Source organism: Channa argus, chromosome 19 (genome assembly GCF_033026475.1).
Source record: "Channa argus isolate prfri chromosome 19, Channa argus male v1.0, whole genome shotgun sequence".
NCBI classification, from domain to species: domain Eukaryota; kingdom Metazoa; phylum Chordata; class Actinopteri; order Anabantiformes; family Channidae; genus Channa; species Channa argus.
The window spans coordinates 16,864,488-16,889,373 of record NC_090215.1 but is presented as its reverse complement, the minus strand read 5'-3'; the positions used below and the strand labels follow the sequence as shown (position 1 = coordinate 16,889,373).

At 40.8% G+C, this 24,886-nt stretch overlaps 1 protein-coding gene across 2 annotated transcripts; it reads left to right on the top strand.

The window, feature by feature from the left end:
• Positions 1-1,935: 1,935 nt before the first annotated feature.
• Positions 1,936-24,686, top strand: tmtopsb (teleost multiple tissue opsin b). Of its 2 annotated transcripts, none has more exons than XM_067486991.1 (4): positions 1,936-2,655; positions 8,193-8,521; positions 18,856-19,089; positions 19,295-19,588. In XM_067486991.1, the coding sequence occupies exons 1-4, from the start codon at positions 2,271-2,273 to the stop codon at positions 19,310-19,312; spliced, it is 966 nt and encodes a 321-aa protein (XP_067343092.1). In that variant the 5' UTR covers positions 1,936-2,270; the 3' UTR covers positions 19,313-19,588. The 2 variants fall into 2 exon arrangements, with proteins under 2 accessions (XP_067343092.1, XP_067343091.1); XM_067486990.1 differs by lacking the exon at positions 19,295-19,588 and adding an exon at positions 23,143-24,686 and having other exon boundaries at positions 1,942-2,655.
• Positions 24,687-24,886: the final 200 nt, after the last annotated feature.

Here is a 24,886-nt window from a genome sequence, read left to right as displayed (position 1 = left end):
TTGCTTTTTATCTGGGAAATCAAGAATTTTTATCTTCCCGACATCTTCCTGTCCATCTTCCATTTTCAGCTCAAATAATTGAAAATGCAGCCATCTCCGATTAGAACCTTTGACAACATATGCCAATTAACACGCTGCTGTTCAGTCTCTGTCTGCAGTCCTGTGCCATGTTTTTGTTCTGGCACTGAATGTGCCCTTACGCCTTTTACATCTCACTTAAGGGCACTTCTCTAACTGTTAATTAACACTTGCTAAATGTTCAAACGCTTCCAAAGTTAATTAGAACAGCCACAGTAAAATGATGAAACAAATAATACGGCCTGTTAGTCAGAAAGTTGCAGCCATTTAAATCCGTCTCGTAACCTTCAGCTTAAAAAAAAAAAATCAACTGTTGCGTTTAGGTTAATCGTTGATGAGCTACTCAGGATTAGATTTAACGCCTTCCCCTTACAACCTGACCTAGAAACCGCGATGACGTGTCTCCTGTTTCACTGTCCATTTCCATCTGTATGAAATGTCTGCTTTAATATGCAACGTTTGAATTATCAACACTGTAAAACTGACAGCTGAAGACTTTACAGTAATTACCTGGCATTTGGTCTGCTAATGTCGCGAGCATGCTAATGCACTAATTAGCATTATAACCATCAAAAACTAGATGTAATTAGTACGATATTACAAACATACATGTAGTTACCTTCAAGAAATTGCAATAAGACCTAAACTAGGTGCTATTGCTTTGAAATGAAGCCAAGTTATGGAGTTATATACACACGGCATTAGCGTAACAAACACCGTAACACTGCGGCCTTTGCCCTGTTTCGGACCAACGTGCAGCTACACTCTGCTGCGTTTCTCGGGTCATAGCACAGCTTAGTTAAGATAATGGGAAATTACTCTCGTACAAATAAGGCAATTTGTTCTCCTCAAAGATATGACTGTTGCTCCTCTGCCTCGGTCGTCAAAAGCTCATGTTCCTCGTTCAAATTTTAACCGCCTAAAATGGTGCGTTGTGACGGTGCAGTTGTGGACTTTTTGATGGCTTCATAAACGTACAAAAGTTCAGAAGTGTGAAATGTCAAACCAGGACTTATGTATAATGCACAGTGTGCACAGAGACAAAGTGCAGGAAATTTGTCCTGTACCATATTTTATGAAGACTGCTACATTTTTCATGGAGGAATTTTCATTTAAATTAACAGATTTTTTTTTTTTTTAATTCATAATTAATTTCTCATTGAAGGTGCAAGAGTGCATTTGTTGGCCGGGTTGCAATAGAAATCGAAGGAGTAAAAGAAATGCGAAACTATAACAAAGGGCCAAAGTTTTACCTCACTGCTCTGGGCAGGAAAATTATATCGTTGCCCTTTTTGTAAACGATTCACCGAGGATGTGAAAGACAATTAACTGCTTTGACACAACCATAAAAAAAAACAACTTACTGCTTTGACCATTCTTTGGTACAACAGTGTTCATTTGAACTTCCGTTCTTGGATAAATACCTTGACTGATGCACTGTGTGACCCACCCACGCTGTTGCAAGCCTTTTTCTTAGTGTGATCTTTGTTTTTCGACCACTGCTGAAGAGGATAACAGTGGTGGGGAAGTTCTCCAGATCTTTGGATTTCTTTTGTAACCCTTTGGTAAACATCGTCAACTCTTCTAGTTCCCACATGCTTAACAAATGGAGATCCAATTGAAAAACAATCAGTTTAATATGCAAAGGCAAGTGTTGGTTTGAAGTTTAAATCAAAATGTAAGTAATCAATAAATAATTAATGTTTGTGTGAAATAACCTGAAATGTCAAAGTTTAAGAAAATGTTTCCTTTTACAATTGCACCTACAATTGTTTACTGCTAATAATAATAACAACTCCCATTGATTGTTTGGGTCTATGGTTTGTGATTTCTACACACTCGTCGATGCGCGCACACACGCACAGATTGTGTTGCGAATCTCCGGCCCCAGGCGCGTAAAATGCGCTGTAGGTGATGATTATCACGGGCGGAAAGGTGGCCGCGCATCTCTCGAGACCCGGAACGCAAGGTGGAGAGGAGGATTTGACAGCTGCTCACTCATTCACCGACTGGCTTAGTGTTTACAAATGACTCTGTCTTCTGTCGAAGCGCCCACTTGTGCGCGCGTTGCAGCAGAGGGTCCCCTTCTATCTTCTCCACATGGGCTGACTGAGTGAAAAGCAGCGAGACCAGATGGTTCCGTTCCGCGGAGCAAACTTTCGGTTGCGCCGAACCTGGCGGCTCAGCGCGGCATGATCGCTTCCAACTTGAGCCTGAACTGTGCGCACTGTCCCGTTGAAAGAGCCGCCGCCACGACGGCGACAACGTACGCGTATGAGGAATGGTCCGGTTCTCTCCCTCCGCCGTCCCTGAGCCCGACGGGGCACCTGGTGGTGGCGGTGTGCCTCGGCTTCATCGGCACCTCCGGGTTCCTTAGTAACTTCCTGGTGCTCACGCTGTTCTGCCGGTACCGGGTACTGCGCACGCCCATGAACCTCCTCCTGGTGAGCATCTCCGTGAGCGACCTGCTGGTCAGCGTGCTGGGAACCCCGTTCAGCTTCGCGGCCAGCACACAGGGGCGGTGGCTGATCGGACGCACCGGGTGCGTTTGGTATGGGTTCGTTAACGCATGTTTGGGTAAGCAGATGTTTGTATTTGATGATCAGCATCTACACTGAAACGTTTTAAAACGGCCTCTTTCTCCGTTTCGTATTGTTTCACCCAACAACCGAGAGGACGATGCACAATAGAGGTCGTGCGTAATTTCTGCACATTGCTTTTAGTGATAACACATCAACTCCGTGCGTCGCTGAAAGTCCTGTCTTCAGTTTGCATATCACGCACTTTTTTTTCCAGAACTATGCGTTTTATGAGAACCAAATCTCGTCAGTTCTTCATTTTTTAATGGGACTTTAAGGCAGATTTAATTTTTTCTCATTTACCTCGTTTACCTCCAACAGCCTGTATGGAGAGAACTATGCTTCCAATCCCTCCAGCAAACTCAAAACTCCGTTTTATTTGATTTCTGTTGAATTTCCGTTCAGATGCTGGTGTTCGACTGTTCTGAGTTTGCAAACTACACTACTTTCAGGGACATAAATAATATGACCCTAATTAGATTTAGCCTGTACAAGGTAAGAATGCATTTAATGGAAAGAGGGCAGATGCAGAAAGATGAATGAAATAATGATAAAACAAGGAAAAAGCATTTCTGGTTGTATTACATAATAAATCGGCTCTTGTTAAGCTCTCATCTTGATCCTTGGAGGTTTTGTCTGGTGCTGGATATAAACTCACAGGAGAGGACTGCTGACAGAGCTGTTCTCCAGTGCTGGGACGAACCCGTGACCTTTCAGCTTTAGGACAATCTCCTGAATTACTGTCCAGGATTTATTCATGTCACTCATCTGCTCAGAAATTATAATTATAACAATTCAGGGCATCAGAGTGAAGAAAAGCTGAGGATAGACAGAGATGATTGGGAATGATCCTGCTTGTCAGCGGTTTAATGGGTTTTACTGAATGTAAATAAGGAAATGTGAAAGCAATTGTAATCAGTCTCTTAATGGACTTTACTGACTTTATCTACTTCTGATTCTTCGTTCATCTCAGGGGTGCTGCTAAATCTTTTTTTTTTCTTGCTCTTTGGAATCTGGACTTGATGTAAAAGTTGCACTTAAATGATTTTTTCTTTCCCTGCAGAGGCTGCAACACAGGTCAGTAAAGTGCAGTGAGGTGTTTTTGCTCTTAAATCAGTTGTTTCTGCTCTGGAATTTGGACTTGCAGCAAGGTGTCGTCTTTTGTCTGTGGAGTCCACATTGCACAGTAAGGTGGTGATCTTAAATGTGTAGTTTTCTCTTGGGAGATTTGACCTATTTATAGAAAAACCTCCCTGGCTGCTCATTCAGACCTGGACCAGGTGTTTTGTTCTTTTTCTGCAAACGTGAATGATTCGAAGTAAGCGCCTCAATAACGCCACTATACAGCTACAGCTAACAATGTGACATGCACAGTTTACATATATCTAAACTGAAAATAACCAACATGATCCAAACTGGATCAAAGGCTGTCTGTTTTAAAAAGAAAGACCTGATTGAGATGCTTCAGAGGTGGGATTCTGGACCCTGACCATTAGCTCTGTAGGACTACTGCAGCAGAGATATGAACTCTCAAAGATCAAAAACTTAGGTGAGAATTGAGTGATGGTGGTTTGGTGATGTTTGATCCGTTTAAAAAGGCGCCTTCAAATGAAAAGCAACAACAGAAAAATAGTATCGGTTGTTTATGAATCTCTCCTAGTCTCGTGCGGGTTCTTCTTGGATAAGAGGGCATTGTTGGATTTGATATTTATCAGGGCTGTGGCACACTGGGCTGACATCCGGCTGTTAGCAAACATCTGCCGCTGTGTGTCCTGCACAGCTGGCACTAGTTGGACTCCTTTCTGTGTCTTTGTCAGCCATTTTAGCACATTGCATAGGTGCTGCTTTCCTGTGTGTGAAAGAGCCGTTTGACTGGCTGCTCACCTTAGAGATTCAGTGCATGAGAATAGACCAAGGGCTGACAGTGACAAAAACTCATCAGAGTTCAAACTCCAATCAGTTTGAAGTGGAGAAAATTGCAGGAGGACTGCGTTGTTTCTTTGGAATACATATTTAGCATATTTATTTGTGTGCAAAGCATTTAATTTGTGCAACAACTGAGCAATGTTTGCATGAAAGTGACTCCCTGCAGTGTTCTTTTGTTGGTATTCGACTGCAAGAATTAGAAAAGCAGTTTCTTGTTCCTTTTCTTTTTTGTCCTTTTGGCTTATCCTGTGAGTTCAGGGTCGCCACAGCGGATCGTTTGTCCGCATGTTGATTTGGCACAGTTTTTACCCCGGAAGCCCTTCCTGATGCAACACTCCGCAATTGGGAACCGCACTGCGTGGCCGGGGACGGGCCACTGGGGGTTCAGGGACACTTTGACATGTGGTCGGGAGGAGCGGGGTGCGAACCTCCGACACAGTCTACAAACTGAGCCACTGCCTCCCCAGTTCTTTGTTTGGAAGTCTGCTGCCAATGCCATATGATCCAGCTTAAGTGCACTACAGTCAAGGCCGAAGTAGGTCAACACAACACAGGGTTAATGTGATAACAGCACCTTTTGTTTCACATCCACTAGACAAAGATGGAAGTGAGTTACTTTGTTAATTCACCAGTGATACGTCGTCTGCCCAACTGCAGCTGCTCAGACAACATCTGAGCTTCTGTGCCGTGCAACCAGGCACCGTTAGCATGGCCATGATCAAGCCACCCTCGGGTCGCTCCCCCCTGGAGAATGATCGTGCTCACCAGAGTCAGGATAATACCTTGCAGAAGTATTTAAGAGGTATTTACTACATTCAACAGCACGCCATCACATCCTGCATTTGCCAGGTTACCTTAAATTCTTCCACTGTTCAAAGTTTGGTTCACAAGTCACAAATCTGAAGTGATCTTCTAAAACGTCCGGGCACTTTTTTCAGCTAAACGTTACTACAGAATGAATAAATGATACATTTCTAACACGCAGCAGGATGGACTAGGTGAGATTGACTCAAGATACAGTGTGTGTGTGTGTGTGTGTGTGTGTGTCCATAGTGTAGAAATTAAACATGATGCCTCCCAGTGTGAACATGTGGCTCGTTTGTCTGTGGCACAAGATGTTTCACATTCTTCCATTTATAAAAGCTCAGCTAAAGTGATTCACTTACACTCCCTGAACTCGCTTTCACTCAACGTTTTAATAGGATCATTTGTAATTATAAGATTAAACTGTCAACTAAGTGAAACTTTCATCTATAATAAATTATTGGCATGTAATTTCATAACAGCTTCCTAATTTGTATCAGCTTTTAAGCACACACTCCCTATTTGACTGTTCATTTGGCCCATATTTGTAACATTATAACAGTTTTATAGATGAAACAGCTAAAAATCACTTTTTTTTTAAGCAAAAAAACAAAAAAGTGAAACCCTACTATTAATGATTTGAAGTAAACAGATGTAATGTACTGGGTTCCAGCGGAGCTTCCCGTAAGTCAGAAAACCCTATTAAAAAAAGATGAAACACAGATAAAACTGTGTTTCAGGATGTGTCCAGGATGTTGTGTGCAGTGGGTAGCAAATGAGAAAAATGGTTTCAGTGGGAGCAAGTTTTGAGGCTTTACCATCAGTGGGTGACGAGAACAAAGAAGAGTGGAAAAGGGAGAAACACAGGTGGGTTACAAAGTAGAGAAATACAGATTAAGCAAAAAGAGAACGAGCAAAAGGACAATACAGACTGCATGAAACAGAAAGAGGAACATGAGAGACAATGACGGATGAGCAGCTCCTGTGCTGACTCGGGGATAACTCCAGAGTTGGATCAGGCCTCAGGTGATAAACCCATTAAAATGCATGCGGAAGAACCAAAGTGGGGCCTGTTTGAATTAAAGCCAATGCTAGGCACTGATACCCCCACCCCACCCTGAAACTCCAGCAAGCTCAGAGTAGAGACTGTGCTCTCATTGCAGGAAAGACAATGGAAAAGTGTTAGTGTTTTGATCTTCTTTTAATACTTTAGCCCACTGGATGCCAACGTTTTAGGGCTAGTAGCCTATTGGCATGTTCATTACATTGTTTACTTACTGTGTTATACATTTGGGGTTTGGAGTCAGTGTGCAGGCATTATTTTCAGCTGATCTGACTGTTATCATGCTGCTCAGCGGGCAGCTCCGAGTTGTGATTTGGTACCCCACCTACCACCCACCCACCACGGTTTATTATCGTCAATATGTGTGATTTGATGACACATTGGCCATAGAAAGTGGGACTCTTTATTTCCAGTGCCAAACCAGCTGCCAGTGTTATTAATTCCTAATACTTTAACCCAAATTATAACCAATTCCCTGTCGTTCCCGAACCCCAATGTTGTGTTTTTTAGTTCAAATGATTGATTTTGAAGTAACACTTCAGATTGGTGCATGATGATAATTATGTGTGCATACTGGCAGGTGGAGAAGCAGCCTACTCTGTCATACCTATGGGCCGATAAGAACACATGCTAAGCCACCGAGCTTGATCATCAAAGCCTTCCAATAACTTTATAATGTAGAGCTCACAGTACATAATTACTTTACTGTACTGTTTGCTGTATGTTACTGTAAACCTCTCTTCATTGTGAATGAAATACTGTACATGTGGTGATGTTTCGTCTTTACAAACTTGCTGTTTATCAGCAGCCCCAAAGAATGTATCGTGCAACTCACCACTCGACTTTATAAATGTTACGTGTAACATTTAACAGTTGTTATCAGTTGTTGCTTTTATTCCACGGTTAATATATGTATATTTATTTGTGTTTAGAGCAAAACCTAATGTCTGCTGGTTTTATTGAAATTGCTGGTTCAACCTATAACTACAGTAAAACCTTACAAGAGTACTTTGAAATAGGCTACAGTTCTGAAGTCCATGGATGTTTATTGCTTTATGTTTTTTTCCTCCATATCTATGCAACTACATTTCAAGTAAAAACACCACCCCTTTTCCCGATCTGTAATCTTTCCTTAGTAATACTGTAATACAGTGTTTATTAAGAATCTTTTTGCCTGACAAGGGCGGCCTTGTGTGCTTTATCTAACCAACGTTCATCAGTTATAACTACAGAGAAATCTTTCTCCCTCCTCATTGCTCTGAAAACACACTGAGACACACAAGTACAAAATAATTTCCATTAATCTTGAGACTCTCAGTGGTATACGCCCACAATCCCGCCCTGTCATTTGTGACTAACGTGCAACAGCGTCAGCCAACGGGAAGCCTTCATCATGAATTGGAGGGCTGTGATTTTGTGTAATCAATGTCTATCTTTAAATCAGACTCCCTAGCTCGCTAGAGTCTGTAAGGATTCAGACAACGCCTTCGGAATTGTCAAATGGCTAATGATTAAGAAAGAGTCAACATGTGCAGCTTGTTGGGGTTTTCAGGGAGTTGTAGCTATGACTCAAGTGTATGAAATGCATGAAAGACACAAGCTGCAGCCAACTTTCCCTTAACTTTCCCCTTAACTACAGAAACAGAGGGTGATTTTTAGAATAGTCATTTGTTAGCACCTTAATGATCCCCATTACCTTTTTATACATCTACTGATCACTTGTTGTGTTCCTCCCCCCTTAGGAATTGTCTCCATGATTTCTTTGGCCGTTCTGTCCTACGAGCGTTACTGCACCATGGTATCGCCCACTATGGCCGACGGCAAAAACTTTCGTCCAGCTCTGGGAGGTATCTGCTTCTCTTGGCTCTACTCTGTGGCTTGGACCGTACCTCCGCTACTGGGATGGAGCAAATATGGGCCCGAGGGACCCGGCACCACCTGCTCAGTTGACTGGAGGACGCAGACTGCGAACAACATCTCCTACATCATCTGCCTGTTCACCTTCTGCCTGGTCCTGCCTTTCGGAGTCATCCTCTACTCCTATGGCAAGCTGCTGCATGCAATCAGACAGGTGTGATTCTGCAAATGTAAATGTTATGTCTGCAAAAGTTTCCAAATGTGGATGATTTATGAATCTCTGAGCAGCTTTTTTGATTTTAGTTTTTTTAAATGTTAAAATGAATTCCAGCTGTCTGAAAAGATCAGGTAAATAGATTTAAGATAAATGATTCAAATTCACATGCAGTTCATACATTTCCAAGAGTGCACGAGCTGCAAAATGAACCCATGCATCAGCCAATTTCACCAATCTCCAATCTGGTTTGTCATCTCGACAGTGCAGTCCATTAAAGGTGCATAAACCAATTTGTTCTTGTCTCCTGCTTTGCACATATGCTGCTGCTGCTGGGCATGCTGTTAGTGTCTGAAGTCATTTTATCTCCTCTCATAATTTACACTTCGATGCAGGAACAGTGGGCACAGGGGAGGTTTAGACATGACCTGAGTTCTGGACGACAGATGTAATTTGCATCCTGATAATATGCTGATAAAGTCCCTGCTTCTGTTACATTTTCATTCTTACTGAAGCTTAGTTTAGGAGAAGTAGTGGTCAGTTTGCCAGGTGGAAAGATTATTAGATTTTATGTGCAGTTTGTTTAGAGTACATATGCTTATTTGGAATTATTATATGTGTAGGTTCATGGGTTTTTGTTTGTGCCCTCGAATAACTCATGAGTGAACTGGACTACAGACAAGGTACCGAAGACAAGAAGGCAAAACTAAACTAACACAAACTACAAGCAGTGTTACAAAGTTGACTTGTGTTGTGATGCATGACAGTCTAAATTGAAATAATTTGTGTGATTATTGGTTGGAAAATACAGAAGTTATGGATCAGGGTCGGATCAGAATAAGCCCCTTTACTGAATATATTAAGTGCTTCTATTTTTGCACCTTGTAATTATGTCTTTTATTGGCAAAAACTGCCGAAAGCAGTTGATCTTGATGTCTTTTGTCCTCAGGCTTGTGGGCACAGAGCATAAGTGCTGCATGGCTTCAGCATTTACCACAATGCCCAGTAATCCCAAAGAGTGTGTTGCATGAGCACTGATGGTGTGACTGTGCTCAAGCCTGATACGCTAAAACATATGTTTGTGCATTAGAACAACATATTGTTAATATAAATTCATTGGCTTTCGGGTTGTGCCTTCAGGGGTCGACACAGCGGAGCATGTTCCGCATGTTGATTTGGCATCTGTGATTATGCCGGATGCCCTTCCTGCTGCAACACTCCCATTTTTGTCTGAGGTTGGTGACCAGCACCAGGGTTGTCCTTGGTGGCTGGGTAGGTCCACGTCTGGTTGGGTGGGATTTGAGCCCGCTGCCTTCTGCATCCCAGCCGAATGCTCTACCCCCCAAACCCACAAACCCCCCCCCCCCCACCCACTATTTGCACCCTTATGTTAAAATGAATGATTCCCCTTAACTTACATGGAGCAAAGGAGCATTACACAGAGTTTGTCTTAAGACTTTACCCTGAATGGTAACATCCAATCAAACGGTTTTTGTTTGAGTGTCCTCAAAGGGGGGGCCTGGTGGATCAGTGGTAGAGCACTGAGTTTGGATGCAGAAGGCAGCACACTCGAATCCCACCCCACCTGGTGTGGCCCCACCCAGCAACCAAGGGCAACCCTGGTGCCGGTCCCGAGCCCGGAAGAAAAAATGTGAGGGTTGCGGCAGGAAGGGCATCCGGCGTAAAAACACATGCCAAATCAACATGCTGAACATGTTCCGCTGTGGGGACAAGAAGGGACAAGCAGAAAGCTGTTGTTGATCTCAAAGACTGCTCTCCATCTAACTAACTCCAAAATATGTAAGGATACCAGGTGAGCATGTGTGTGTGAGCAGAGTTGATAGTAAAACTTTTGTGAGCTGTGAGAAAAGCTAAAAATAGTCATGAATATGGGGAGTGGAGAGCAGTGCAGGGGTTCTCTCTGCAGGCTGCTGTTAATGACAGGATTACAGACGACTGTCTTTGTTATACGCGGCTCAGGCGCTTCATTAAACATCAAGGCTACAGCCCTTCACTCCTACTTTCAGCTAATGACAGCAGATAAAACTTCATGGAGCTGTGTGTGTGTGTGTGTGTGTGCGTGTGTAGTACCAGAGCGTTCACTCATATTGTTTCTGTTGAGGAGGAGTTTATCTTCAACAATTTCTACATAACACGTTTAGAAGTTGATTATGATATATTTAGACCCAGTTTGCATCAACAATCTGCGTTTGGCCAATCTGGCTGGGGGGGGGGGGGGGTCCTTGTTAATTTGCTGAACCATTTATATTTTTCTCAGTTTGAAGTTTTTAAGAAAGGTTGGAAGAATTTTCTTAATCCTAGAGGGAAATAGTTTCGGGTCTATTAATACTGACACTGCTAAACCTGTTTAGTGGTTTCCAACAGCAGGGCCTATTAAAAGGCTTCTTCTTAAATTTCTTTTGTGACCAAAAAGTCTCTGTAAACACAGCAGAAGCCTAAAAGAGAAAGTTTGGGGGCATATAATACGCTAATGGTTGGAACTAAAAAATCTCCTCAAGGACTGGGGCTCATCAAGCTGAGGAGTTTGGTGGCTGTGAACACTTGTATGAGTAAACCGTAGCAAAATAATAATACATTTACATAAAGCCTAATATATCCTGCCAATTTCTAGAGAAAAGTAATGCTGTGAACCATTTGGAGCAACTTTTAAATATGATATTGTTTCACGTGACTCTTTTTGGCATTTACATGGACACAGAGTGCAGCTAAGGATGGGATTTGCTGCAGGGTTTGGTTGAGCGTCACGTTTTCCTCCAGCTTTGTCTGGGATGGTTAAATGTGTGAGCTCATGGCCATGAACCACACTCTGTGTTGATGTGCTAATGCTCTTTGCACGAGAATTTAATTTGCCACACCATTTGTTGGTTTATGTGCCATGCCAATTTTTGCTGTGCCTGCAAGCACGATGAACCCTTGTTATTGCTTTTGCACTTATAAAAACTGAATGGATCAAATTGGTTGGAATGTATGTTATTGCAAATGCATAATATTGCAAAAAGTGCTCAGGGAGGTGGAAAACGGTTGCTGTAGTAGTTTCTGTTCCATTGATGCATGTTATGGTTGTTTAAAGATTAAATGGTAAATTGCTGATTCCTGGAGGCAGTTACACCGATGTGTCGTAGTGGAGGAGAGAAAGGGAGAAATCGGGGAAGACAGATTTGATTCAGTGGTTCATAGCTTGTGTGTTTAACACCTGGCTGCAACTTGCATCAGTGCCACAACATTTTAGCATCTGTCAGTTCAGTATAATGTTTGCCTATAATTGCACTGTGTTTCACTCTTGTTGCTCTTAGTTACAGGAATTTAAAAAATTAAAATAGCTACCCACCACTACTGCAGACGGACCAAGTGTGTGCAATTCCAGGACGTAACAGCTGAAGAATCACGTACTTCATTTGGGAGTTAGTAGAGACCAAAGCTGAGCTAAGAGTAAAGAGTATTTTTGACATTTGCTTAGCAACATGGCTTTAAAGGAACTAAAGTCAGTTTATGGCCATATCAACATTACAAATGTCATCTTTGTTGTTACACTGACCCCCCAGTGGCCAAAAACAAAATAACCAAAAACTATTACTGCAGCTTTAAAGAAACAATTCATCAAAATGATGTGATCCACCTCCTACCTGTGTACAAGCGGAGAGGTCCAGGAGGAGCTGGACCCTCTGCATGTTGTGGCGGAGAGGAGAATGTTGTCCAAACTCCTCTCGATCCTGGACAATCCCTCCGAGTTTGGCGCAGGAAGTTAGAGCGGTTGTCCACCAATCTCGCAATCTTGTTCTGGCATTTTTCTTCACGTTTAGGCACAAAAAAGGGAAGTTTAGCGGAAGATTAAAATACAGAAACAACAATACAGAAACAGACTAAAGTAACAACACTGACTCATGAAATCAAACAGGACTAAAACTGGTGCCTCTCGTCTCAAAGATCTGCATTTTGTTGCTCCATCCTCCTCTGGAAAATCTTTGTACACTATGCATTATGTCATGAAATGCAGCTCTATAGCAGTCTTCCATATTTACTTTGACCAGTAGATGTTGCAAATTTTCAACACGTCTTATTAATGATAAATATACCAGTAGGTAATAGGTGACATGCCAAACCATAACAATGCTCTGATAATGAACAAAAACTCACCATTCAAAGACATGATCATGTTTGACTGTGATGGATTTTATTCTCAAAACTGATCTAATTAATTTAGTCTTTTATTTACAATATCACATGGACTCATAAGTAAAATGAACACATTAAAACAACATGCCGTTTTGCTGTCACATAATGACACAGAGGAAAGGGCTGGTTGTCCAATTGTGTCTTATGTATTAGGTTTGCATTTGCTAGGTGTGATAAAGTCCAACAACACAGTAAAAATGATTAAAATATTTCATTCATAGCTGGTGTCGAATCACTTCAGTTTATTAAACTGTCATCCTGTCAATTAGCCAGCTGATAAGCAGTTCGTTAAAACAAACAAGTTGCCATAAAAAAATCATTGGCATAGCTGCTTCGGGTAAGGAAATGAAGACATCCTCATCATTCTCACAGCTTCCTTTTGATGGCATGACTGTGTAATCTTGTATAAATATCTTTGGTAAAGGTGTTAATCAACAAAATATAACTTTAAGTGGAGAAAAACAATAGAAAATGTGTAAGGTGATTGAGCTTGACAGACGGGACACGGGAAGTGTGTTTTACAACCCCAAAGCAAAGCTGTTGTGATGGATGCAGGATGTGGTTTAGCATTGTCTTGCTGAAATATGCAAAGCCTTCCCTGAAACAGACGTTGTCTGGATGGGAGCTTATGTTGCTCTGTAAGCTGGCCACACCATAGGCACTAATGCACCAACATACCATCAGAGATGCAGGTTTTTGTACTGTCCGCTAATAACAGGCTCGATGGTCCACAGGAAACGGCGTCCATTGTTTCCAAAATTATTTAAAATTTGCATTCTGATCACAGAACACTTTTTCCGTTTTGCCACAGACCATTTTAAATGAGCTTTGGCCCAGAGAACATCGTGGACCGTGTTAACATATAGCTTCTAGCATGATACAGCTCTAACTTACATTTGTGGATTGCACATTGACTTGTGTTCACAGACAGGGATTTCTGGATTTTCTGTTTCTCATGCAGTGAGGGCCCAAAGATCACGCACATTCACATGTGACGTTCGGCCTGGTCCCTTGTGCACAGAGGTTCCTCCTGATTCTCTGAATCTTTTGATGATATTATTTACTGTACATGGTGGGATCTTCAAAGTCCTCATAATTTTATGTTGAGGAACATTTTTCAGAAATTGTTGCCAGTTAACTCAATTAGTTGTCAAATGTTCCTCCATTTGTTTTAGATTTGCGATAATTACTTTCCCAGGTTTGTGTTGCCCCCCCTTCCAACTTTTTTGAGATGCGTTGCTGACATCAAATTTAAAGTGAGCTAATATTTTCCATGAATTGGTAAAATATCTCAGTTTCAATGTTATCTATGTTGTATTCTAAATAAAATATGGCTTGATGAGATTTGCAAATAATTGCATCCTGTTTTTATTTACATTTTCACATCTTCCCAACTATTCTGGAGTTGAGGTTGTATTTCGCTCTGATATCTGCGTACATGTCTTTCTATTTCCCCTGCTACGGCCTGCTTAAGGTTAGAGCAAGGTTTAAATAGGTCAAGCACTGAGCCCATAGATTTGGTGATTCAGGTTGGTAATATCACCTTTTGTCCTCACTAGTCATAGAAATGTGTGTGGTTGCATGTACTGTTGTTTCTCAGCGGCTTAGGTGTAAGGTTACACCTTGGGTGGAAGAAAATCCCTTGCTTACACAGCAGGTATTTTCTCACTTGCAGGGCAAACACGTATTTAATCTCATTCCTGGAGCTTGCAGAATCAAAGTGTGAGCGTGTGTGTGTGTGTGTGTGTGTGCTGACGCGCACTGTACAAGAGAAAGAAACAAAGAAACTACGAGAGGCTAATTTCTCTCCTCAGTGGAGTTTTTATTTAACATTCATAATGATTATAACTGTTTATTAGATTTTGCAAAAATCTACACTATCCTGCAGTTGTTTATATGTCTGCATATTTCTGTCTAAATTATACGAGTTGTTTACTTTTCTCATATGATGGATATTAAGCTAACTGTGATCACATCTGCATCCGTGTTGAGCACTGGTGACCCTTGACCTCGGACAGTGGTTGAAATGTTTGCTTGAAACCCACTTGCTTGTTTCTACAGCGGCTCAAACCCATATGCAAACACCACAAGAATAACAATGATGAATAATCAACAGAATTAACTGAAACTACTGGTTCCTCCGCTCTGCTGTAGCTTCTCCACAGAGTCTAATTAAGATTGCATTAACCACAATATGAACCATTTGAAAAGCACATCCTAATAATGTTATATTCAAATAATCATTTGTGAAGACCGCAGGGCTGCTCGTCAAATATGGGAACAGTTATCTTCTACGGAGAAAGAAGCATATCAAAAACCAGTTGTGATAAATAAGGTGTTTTTGATTTATGGGATCATATGTGTTTCTCATTTGTAAAAGAGGCTGCTCCTTAGGTGAGATAATTTCTTACCTGGTCTTCAGCTTCATGACAGCCTCTGAGATTTCAATTGTAAGTAGTTTTCGAAGCCTCCAACAACATTTTATAAAGTGAGTATTTCAAATAACCAGGGGTGCGATGTGTTCAGGGACAGAACAGAGGAGAGGTCATCCACGTTTTACTGATGAGTAGAATTTTGAGTTCAAAACCCCTATTGAGTTGTATTCGGGCTTTGGAATCAAGGTGCATAAAATACTTTTTACTTTGGCTGGTGTGTTTTGTTTTGTTTTTCACCTGGCAGTGTTGAACAGGGGGACAAAAAAACGTAATTTCTGTTAATTCTGTGGATTATTCATCATTATTTTTCTTATGGTGTAGCATGTCCTAGAAACAAGAAGGTGGGCTTCAAGAGATAAGGTTGAACCACTGTCCGAGGTCAAGGGTCACCAAGAGAAGTATTGTAATCACTTGCAATCTATTTGCTAATAAGCCTGTTATTAAAGTATTGCATCAAAGACCTAAGAGGACACTGCAGTCAGACCAAGGGATAATCTACAGGTTATATGTTCCATGCAAACATATGATCTACACCACTATAAATCATATTCAGGATACAAATAATACAATACAGATATAGGTTCGTGTCCTTAACTTCAGTAATGTAGTTAGTGAGTAGTTTCATTGAAGAGACAAAAGAATGGACAAAAACTGCCCTAAAAATGAATGTAACATTTCTGATGTGTCGAAGCAGCAAATGTATTTTGATCCAGCGCGCTGTACTGTAAATACAGATGTGAGCTGCTGGAAGGACGGCTCTCAGAATTGCCTCACTGTGCTCCATTAGAGCACATTCCAGTTTCGTTTGCCGCAGCTGTGAATCACTAAGCAGCAATCAGCTGTTTTGCATCTGCTCCTCTGAAGTCTAGCAGATGGACGCACACATCTACAGAGCTGCTGCTAGTTTGATGTTTTGTTAATGAGTTAATGAGTGTCCAGACATTCCCGCTACACAAGATTCACACTGAGAGAGAATGGTCATGTCGGCCATAGGTGAAAGGCACATGTTAGTTAAAACAAAAAGACACAGATGAACAGAAACCTGATCCTATTAGAATCATACAGAGATGTGAATAATCAGGTTAGGTTCTGTCTTATGACTTTATTATGTGCTGGACAATACATATCAGGGGCTGGTGTTCATCCTATAATAATAGCTGAAAAATTATGTTGATGGCCTGACACACAGTGCATTGAGTTGCATCTACTCTATCAAGAACTTGCGGCACTCCCTCTGCTGTGGGCTCTGGACACATAAATATCTTTAATCTGTGTTTCAGGACCTCTGTGCAGCTCTGTGAAACCTCAGTCACCTCTTTCTCTCTGCTTGGCTAATTTAATGGTGTGGATTTAAGATTCAGGGTGCAATTTCAGTGTGTGCACAGAAGATTGTCTCCTTTGTCCTTCCCTTCAGTATGATGAACAATCATTCTGCAGACTGTGCACCTATTCAGGTCCCAAAGCTGATGCATTGGCTGCTTTTTACATTTGTTTTGTTTAGAACCACTGCACCTCGAGTCAGAATTGGAAATCTAACATTGATACAATCATAAGAAAAGATTTTATTATAAAGAGCTAATAAAAACAATGTTTTAAATCAGTGTTTCTTATCGATAACTTGCTTCTAACTAGGGTATTTACATGTGTTTTAAGACGCTGTCAGTATCTTGAATATAAAGCCAGAGGCAGCCGGCAGAAAGCTTGGAGTAAAAACAGGGAAACACAGCTTTAGTTGTGGCCTAGCTCTTAACATCTGCAGATCTTAGGACGTTTTCACATCTATCGTTCAAATTTTTGTTAAACTGTTCACAGCCGCATTGATGCAGTTTCACCTTTGTTCCAATTTTGTGGGCGGACTTAAGAACTTGACATGACAAACCTACATCCTGTCGCCTACGTTGACTTTTTCTTGTTATTGTGCATTAATGCACAATACGGCAATGGCGTAACCAATGTTAGATGCCACGCGTCTCCTGTCCTCCATATCAACTCTCTCCTTTGTAGGAAAATAAGGTGTTCTGCATTTTTCTAGGTGTTTAATTCTTACTCAGACCAAATTGAAATTGGAGATGTCATCTCATCCTGTCTTACATTGCTCAAGTGGCATATTTTTTTATTGTGTTCTGGTTCTTTTTCTTCATCTGTTGTTTAAGGGGTTACAATAACCTGCCTCGACTTCCTGTAATTGGTCCAAAGGTCTGAACCAATCCTAACTTGTTTTCCCAGTAGACAGTGATTTGAAGCAAGACCACCTGTTTAGGTTGGACCAAACTTGGTTTCTGTAGTCCTGGCTGTGCCCCTAGGCATGTTTCACACCTGCTATTGTGATTCGGACCAACACAAAAAGTCTGAAGGTCTGGACCAAAAGCCCTTAAAACTTATTATTTAACATGTTTGCTAATCTGTTAAAAAGCCCAAGTTTGAAAATGTTTAATCTGTAATCTCTAATTTAGCAAACAAAAAATGAAGGTGGCTATAATCTTCTCATCGCACAGAGAGGATGATTTAGTTCCTCATGCTCTGGAATAACTATCCAAAGGGTTGCTGCTTATAAACTGAGACCTTATGGAGAGCTGGTAATGTAACTCTGGCACATTTGGCATCCTCTGTGCTCAGGACTGATGCCAAACAGTGAGTGTGTCGAGAACATTAGTTCTACTCCTCATTCCATGTTTGAACTGAACTGAACAACAGTTTGTAGGCAAACGATACATTGGCACATTGATTGAAATTTCTTCACAGCTACTGTGCGTAGAGAGACGTTATTCTTAGAAGTTTATGGTAAGAAACTAATTTAATTTAACCCATAATTACACTACTCATAAAACATGAGTAGTGATAAAAAAGCAAAATTGCATGTGATATCTGACTGTTGAAAAAGCTGGTAGCTATGTTTCTCAGTGGTGGAGTCCAAATTGTCCAAAATCTTTTTACTAGTGTGTGTCTCTTGAGACACTGTATCCTTTATTTACTTTGGACTTTTTTCATTTATTAAGTTTCTAAAGTTCTAAGTTTCTAAATGCAGTACTTATTGTGGCAGAGGAGGATCTCATTGAGTGGGGATTTTAAACTGTTCCGCCTTTGCCAATCCAGGCAAGAAAATTTAGATTTAGTTCAGTTGTTGCTGCTCTTTCAGTGGATCAATATATCTATGTTGCACTCACTCAGGTGCCGTGATGTGAATATATTTCATAAAGTACTGTAGGTACCATATGTGGTGTTGACTGTTAATAATGAATACTAACACCTTGGTTTCTTACAGAACATGCTGAGTTATACAAAAGTCGCAGTGTTATTTTGTATTTATTTATTTATTTATTTATTTTCCAAAAATTTAAACCTTGATTTTGCGGGAACAGGGTAGTTTTAAACATTTCTAGCAACGTTACTTTTTCCTCTATGAAAGCACCATGAGCTGTAAGTTCTGATGTCTTCATCAACATATTTGCATTTGTGATGTCTTCTGATGTCTTCATTTACTTACTACCTTTTAGAGACAATGTAATCTAGTACTAATTATGATTCCTACAAAACATATTTGCTGTTTTAAATCATGATTTAGAAAAAAATATTAGCATTAAGTCTCAATTCTAATAAAATAGCTGGATTAGAACTAATGTTGATTTTTCATTGTTTGGTATAAAAAGTTCGGAAAATAGATGATTAGGTTTTGTTCCGGGCACTGTTTTTTTTCCCTGTTCTCAGGTCAGCAGTGTGAGTTCGGTGGTGACCCGCCGTCGAGAGCAGCGGGTGCTGTTGATGGTCGTGACCATGGTGGTGTGTTACCTGCTTTGCTGGCTGCCATACGGAGTGGCAGCTCTGATCGCGACCTTTGGCCCTCAGGACCTTTTGACCGCGGAGGCGAGCATCACGCCATCGCTGCTGGCCAAGTTCTCCACTGTGGTCAACCCCTTTATCTACATCTTCATGAACAAACAGGTGAGGCGTACTCTGTTAGTTATTCAACAGTCACGTTTGGGTCATGATGATGGTGATAATTGATTCACTTGCTGCCAGTATCTCAATTAGATCCTTTTAACTGTGTTTGGCTTTTGGAACTCGAGTGTGTATATAAATGTACAATTATTGTTAGTTATTATTTATAATTTTTTACGTTAATCTCATTACCTATTCTTTCCTTCAGAACATGCAACGTCAATGATTAAAGCAGAGCTGCAATCAGCTGCACATGACATTTGCTCAAAGTGAGCTAGATGACGTCTTTCTTCATCACCATTTTTTATTTTGTGGAAAAGAAATGGGCACATCCAAGAAACTGACCACACTTTTTTTCCAGGACCAAACTTAACTATGAAAGTCTGTGAAGTTTTAGGAAAACCCTCGACTGTTGTCAAACAACTTTAAGAGTTGTTTGAATGGATTGTCTGTGCTTTTAATGAAAGCAACATATGAGGTAAAATAAAAAAAATTATAATTAAAAAATACCCACATTTGTAAGGTTTTATGTCTGTCTCACTTCTCGTTTTTAATTATTATTTACACTCAAAATGTCTTTAATTACAACTTCACGATAGTCCTTTTCAAACTAATTATGAAATGTTCATAAAGTGCTTATAAATATTAAATAATTTAATCTAAATAATCTAATTATCAGCTTTTCTGCTTTTAGCTAAATACCCACACACCCAGACATATGCAAACATACAACTCAGAGTTGTAACATTATACTGGTGCCAAAGCTATAACAGTGGATAACACCTGTGATGGCATGATGCTGACATCCAAGGACGCAGAGCAGGAAAAAAAAACCCAAAGAGGAAATAATCAGTTTGTTGCCATGGGCCTTTCTAACCGAAAGAAGAGAACACTTCAAGGTTGTTTGTGCAGCTTTTCACAATCAGTAATTCATTAGTGCAGTTGTTAGTGGATTAGTATAATCATTGGAAACCAAGGAACAACTCAGACATGAGACCAAATCACGTTTCGAAAAAAGTATATTAATTTCTATTTTTTCAACTTTTCCACCTGTAATGGTCCAACATCAGTTCAGCTGACCTAATCTCAAAGATTACCAGCTCTCATTTTGGAGCAAATTGGATCCAGCATCCAGTTTTCTTGTAAACTATTCTAAACTATTCCACTATTGCAACCAAAGTGAGCTTCCCCAATGGTAGTGGCAGCAAAGGTTTAGCAGAAAAATATACTAAATACTGAAGCGAAACTATTTCAACAAACACTTCTGTTGGTCGGATTAGATGATAAAGATTAAACAACCTAAATGTTGGTGAACGTGACGTAAGAGCACGTGTAGTTTTGCAACCCGCAGCAGCACCTTAGTGTAGTATTGGTTGAGAGTTGAGAGTTGAGTCCCCTTAAAGTGTCAGAGTGGACAATAACAAAGGTCGGTGTATGAGGGATGGAAAAAGTGCCAGCAAGTGGGAACTTTAGAGTTTGAAGGTGCAGAAATACTTTGGCTCAGTCTTTTTCAGTAAAAGGTTCACAAATATGGAACATAATACAGATTTAAAATCGCAATTACAATGTTATGTTGCCACGTCAGGTCTGACAGTGTTGACATGTGGGTTTTTTTATTTGTTTTCATCTAAAATCCGAAAGACAAAAGGAGGACAAAAAAAAGAAGGAAAGGCCGGTGGAATGAATAGAATGAGACAGCGAAGAATGTCAGCAGAAAGTAAGAGGAGAGTTTTGGGGGTTAAGCTTCAAAGAATAATGAAAGCAAAAGGCTACAGAGAATGGGACTAAAGGAAGGACATGGAGATGAAACCCAGGTAGGAAAACAGGTGACAGGCAGGAGGTGTGCAGAAAGTTCTTTTTAATCTCTAGAAGCTAACGTAGCATTGATCTTGATTAGCATGTGATGTTTTTATCAGGCAGCGACACACTGTGGAGATGACCTTTCCTTTTTCTCCACACACAAACACGCACGCACACACACACACACACACACACACACACATGCGGACACACTTTATCTTTGTGACTTTTTTATCGGTTTCTGTTGGACCGCCTGTCTCTTTCTTTGCCAACTGGCTTGTTTTGACAGTGACGCTCTGTCTGGTGGTGCTGCAGTGAAGTTTGTCTGCAGGTAAACGTGCTGGAGGCTCCACTGTGTGGCGCTTTCAGTCTTCAGTTCCTCCCAGCCCATAGATGTGGCAGCAGTGTGTTGAGGCGAGTTGAAGACTTCAAGCGCTGCACAGATTCACGCTGTGGAACCACAACCTTAGTAATAATAATAATACTGTAGTAGGGATGTCGGGGCCAATTTGGCCTTCGTGTACTTGTATTCACAAAATGTCTCCCTATACTGCACCCAAATATCAAGGTTCTCCACAGGTAGGTGGAAGTGGAAAGATAACTAATGAAAACAAAAAGTAAAGCTGAATGTAAACTCAGCTCTGCTAGAGACTTAAAATCTACTTTCTAGCAGTCATACTCATGTTTCTCAAAATTATTTTAATAAACGTTAATATTTGCAACTGATATCATTGATGAGGATTATATATACAAACAAACTAGAATATTAACTAGAACACAAACATTTGTTTTAAAAAGCTTCATATTCCTATTTGCAGTCTACTCAAATGTAAGTAATTTTACTTGTACTCAGTCTGGGAAAAAGTGGTATCAAGACATCCCTAGACTGCATTATCTGTGATTATAGGTTTCACAGGTAGGGGGCCCGGTGGCTCAGTGGTAGGGCATCGGGCCACCTGGTGTGGCTTGGTGGCTGGACGGGAATGTAATCAAAGCCCGGATTAAATGGGGGGGTTGTGGCAGGAAGGGCATCCGGCATAAAAATTCATGCCAAATCAACGTGCGGAACACAATCCGCTGTGATGACCCCTAAAGGGACAAGCCGAAAGCCGTTGTAGTTTGCAGGTTGCAGTGTTTGATGTGTTGGTGAGTTTAATATCGGATTAGGTAAAGTTGCTTTACCACGATGCTGCAAAAACGCTGTTACACATGGATGTCAAATTAAAAAATAAATGTATAAAAAAACATGCATATGCCATAAATACAGGTGAGTATTTGGTGGCTCCTCAGTCTTCTGCCAATCTGTGCCTGTTTCCTCAAACCCCCAAACTCACAGCTCTCCAGCAGATTAATACACAGGGATTTGTGTCACTAGAAGATTTAAAATGGAGACCTAATTTTGAAAGCGCCGTAATTTCCTTGGGGTAGCAAAAATTAATTGGCTCAGATGATGAATTCTCAGTTACAGCTTAAGATACTGCTCATGTATCTGAGGGGCCACAAACTGATCTCATTTGTCATATCAATTACTGCATGTTACTCTTTTTTCCCCCTCAGACTGGAAACTGAAGGGAAACTGTTCAGCCAAATTGTGAATTAAAAAGTCCCATTTTATGCATCACGCCGGTTTGATCTGCGGCTCCCTGGGGAAATGTAGTAGACTTTAAGTATACGTGTGGAACCGGAGAGTATACTAAGTACACTACGTTTATCCAGGGGAACGCGTTGCCTGCAGGACTACGAACATTGAGAAGGAACCGAACTTGTTTGTGTTCGATTATTTAACATTTACTGTTACTAACTGTACTACATATTTTAAGAATGTGTGTGTTACATTTACCATGACTGCTACCACACTAGGGCAGGCGGTGACAGTGGCTCAGCTGGTAGAGTGGCCGCCCACCAACCATAGGGTCAGTGGCTCGCACCCCATCCTCAGCATTTGGGGGGGTTGTGTCAGAAAGGGGAAAAACAAAAAAAAACTGCTACTTCAGAAGGTCTGTCATTACGGTTACCACTACTTCTACTATTATTATTAACTCTTATATAACAATAACACATGCAACCATTCTACAACTAATACTACTCATTCCCACCAGGTTACAAACTTCCACTATAGTGCTTCCACTATTTTACCTTCACCAACTACAGGGTCACAGAGAATTTGTTGTATTAAGAAATGCTTATGTCATTTTAATGAATGCAATTAAACAACTGCTGTTACCACCAAGATTGATACTAATCCTGTGTGTGTAGTTCTACAGGTGTTTCAGGGCATTTCTCAGCTGCTCCACCCGGGTGCGAGTTTCCACCTTAAAGACATTTTCACGGGTGACGAAGACGCCCCGCACAGTCCGGCAGGAGAAGGAGCACCCCGTGCCCTCACAAAACTCCATCCACATGTCCTCGGAGGGAGCCAATCACGGGGCTCCATCTCCACTGAATCCAGACTTGGCTGCTTCTTACACCCCTGCTGCTAACACACTTACACCTAAGGTGATTCTGGTGGCTCACTACAGGGAGTAAGACCAGACAGCTGGAGCTAAACACTGTCAGGCAAGGTCACAGGTCTTCGATTACGCAACAAATCCGGTTTTTCAACATAAGCTGGGACATTTTAAGGTCATCATTGCAGTGTGCATCCAAACAACGGGCAAAAGACACAAGGATCATATATTGAGCTGTGATCATAATGTGGAGCTTCATGTTCAGATTACAGACTTCTGCCATTACTATGCACTTGCTGTAACCATCCACTCTACACAACAGCACAGAGTAAAGGAGGTTGCTTACCTTTGCCTAAAGTTTTGCAGAAAGGACCTGGAGTGATGCATCGAAGATTAAAATATAAGAAACTTTTTACTTAGTTTATTTCATAGAAACAGTCATGGCTTCAGGGCGAGCCCACGCAGAGCGAACATGGAGAGGCTGATTTCTCACATTGGGAGAACTCTGATCAAAAACAAATGTTTGAAGGAGATTATTTCATTTCTGGAAATGTTGAAATAAAAAAAAAACTTACTTGTGAATTCAGGTGTGTATATTTATGGATTTATGAATGAATGCACAGCATCTTAAGGGGCATGTTAGCTACAAGCCAAGAATCAGCATGTTTATTGGACAAGTATTAGCAATGGACAAAGAAATAAAAGCACAATTGCACTTTACTAATTCAGAGAACCATGTTAAGAGGACGATGTTGTTACATAGCAACAACAAAAAAATTTTCTTAATCTGCAAAATAATTCAGGACATTTTTGGAGATGCAGTGTTCTTTGTTGTGTCGTTTGTAGGATTATTGTCCCCCCCAGTGTGAAGAAGATGGTAAATATTTACTCTGAAAATTGAGGATTTGATACATTTACTCTGTGCTGCAGACAGACGCTGTGTCTTTGACCATCATGTCCAGATGTTTCCAAAACTGCTGTTTCTGTTCAGTTAGTGGGAGGGTTTTGTTTTGTCTATTAATTTAGTTTCTTTGCTGTTAATACAGAAAACATAATCAAAATAGATTAACAGCATATCCACATGTGTGCCATCAGAGTTTAAAAAACAAAAGTTGTCTCAGCCTCATCGGTCTCCATGGCAACAATAAGTGTGTCCATCACTAAGTCTTCCCTTTCCACAGATTTCCGTTGTTTCCAATTTTTCTAAATCCATGTGTTGTGAAATTGTTGACGATGTTTTTATAATTTGCTTGTGTTCTGTCTGTTTGCATGTGTTGTTGGCACTTGGCAGTGTGCAGAGCTCTCTGGGTTGTTGTAATTTTATGCTCATGTAACAGAAATGAAATCATGTCACCAACAGCTCTACGTTCCCAGTTTTTTTTTGTGTGTCTGTCTTTGTGTGTCGTCTTTCAGAAACTGGAGCTCCGTGTCCCTCATTGTCTTCCCTCTTGGATATAATCACATGTGACGATTGATCCATGAATTATTTACACTTAATTATTATTATTTCAGGTGAAGTGAAGATTAACGGTATGTGTCTTATGTGTCTATCC

Excerpts from the sequence above, each read along its gene's own strand:
- tmtopsb (XM_067486990.1), top strand. The coding sequence starts at position 2,271 with ATGATCGCTTCCAACTTGAGCCTGAACTGTGCGCACTGTCCCGTTGAA. Across the intron at positions 8,522-18,855 it reads TGCTGCATGCAATCAGACAG|GTCAGCAGTGTGAGTTCGGT; the intron begins GTGTGATTCTGC and ends CCCTGTTCTCAG. Across the intron at positions 19,090-23,142 it reads ACATCTTCATGAACAAACAG|TTCTACAGGTGTTTCAGGGC; the intron begins GTGAGGCGTACT and ends CTGTGTGTGTAG.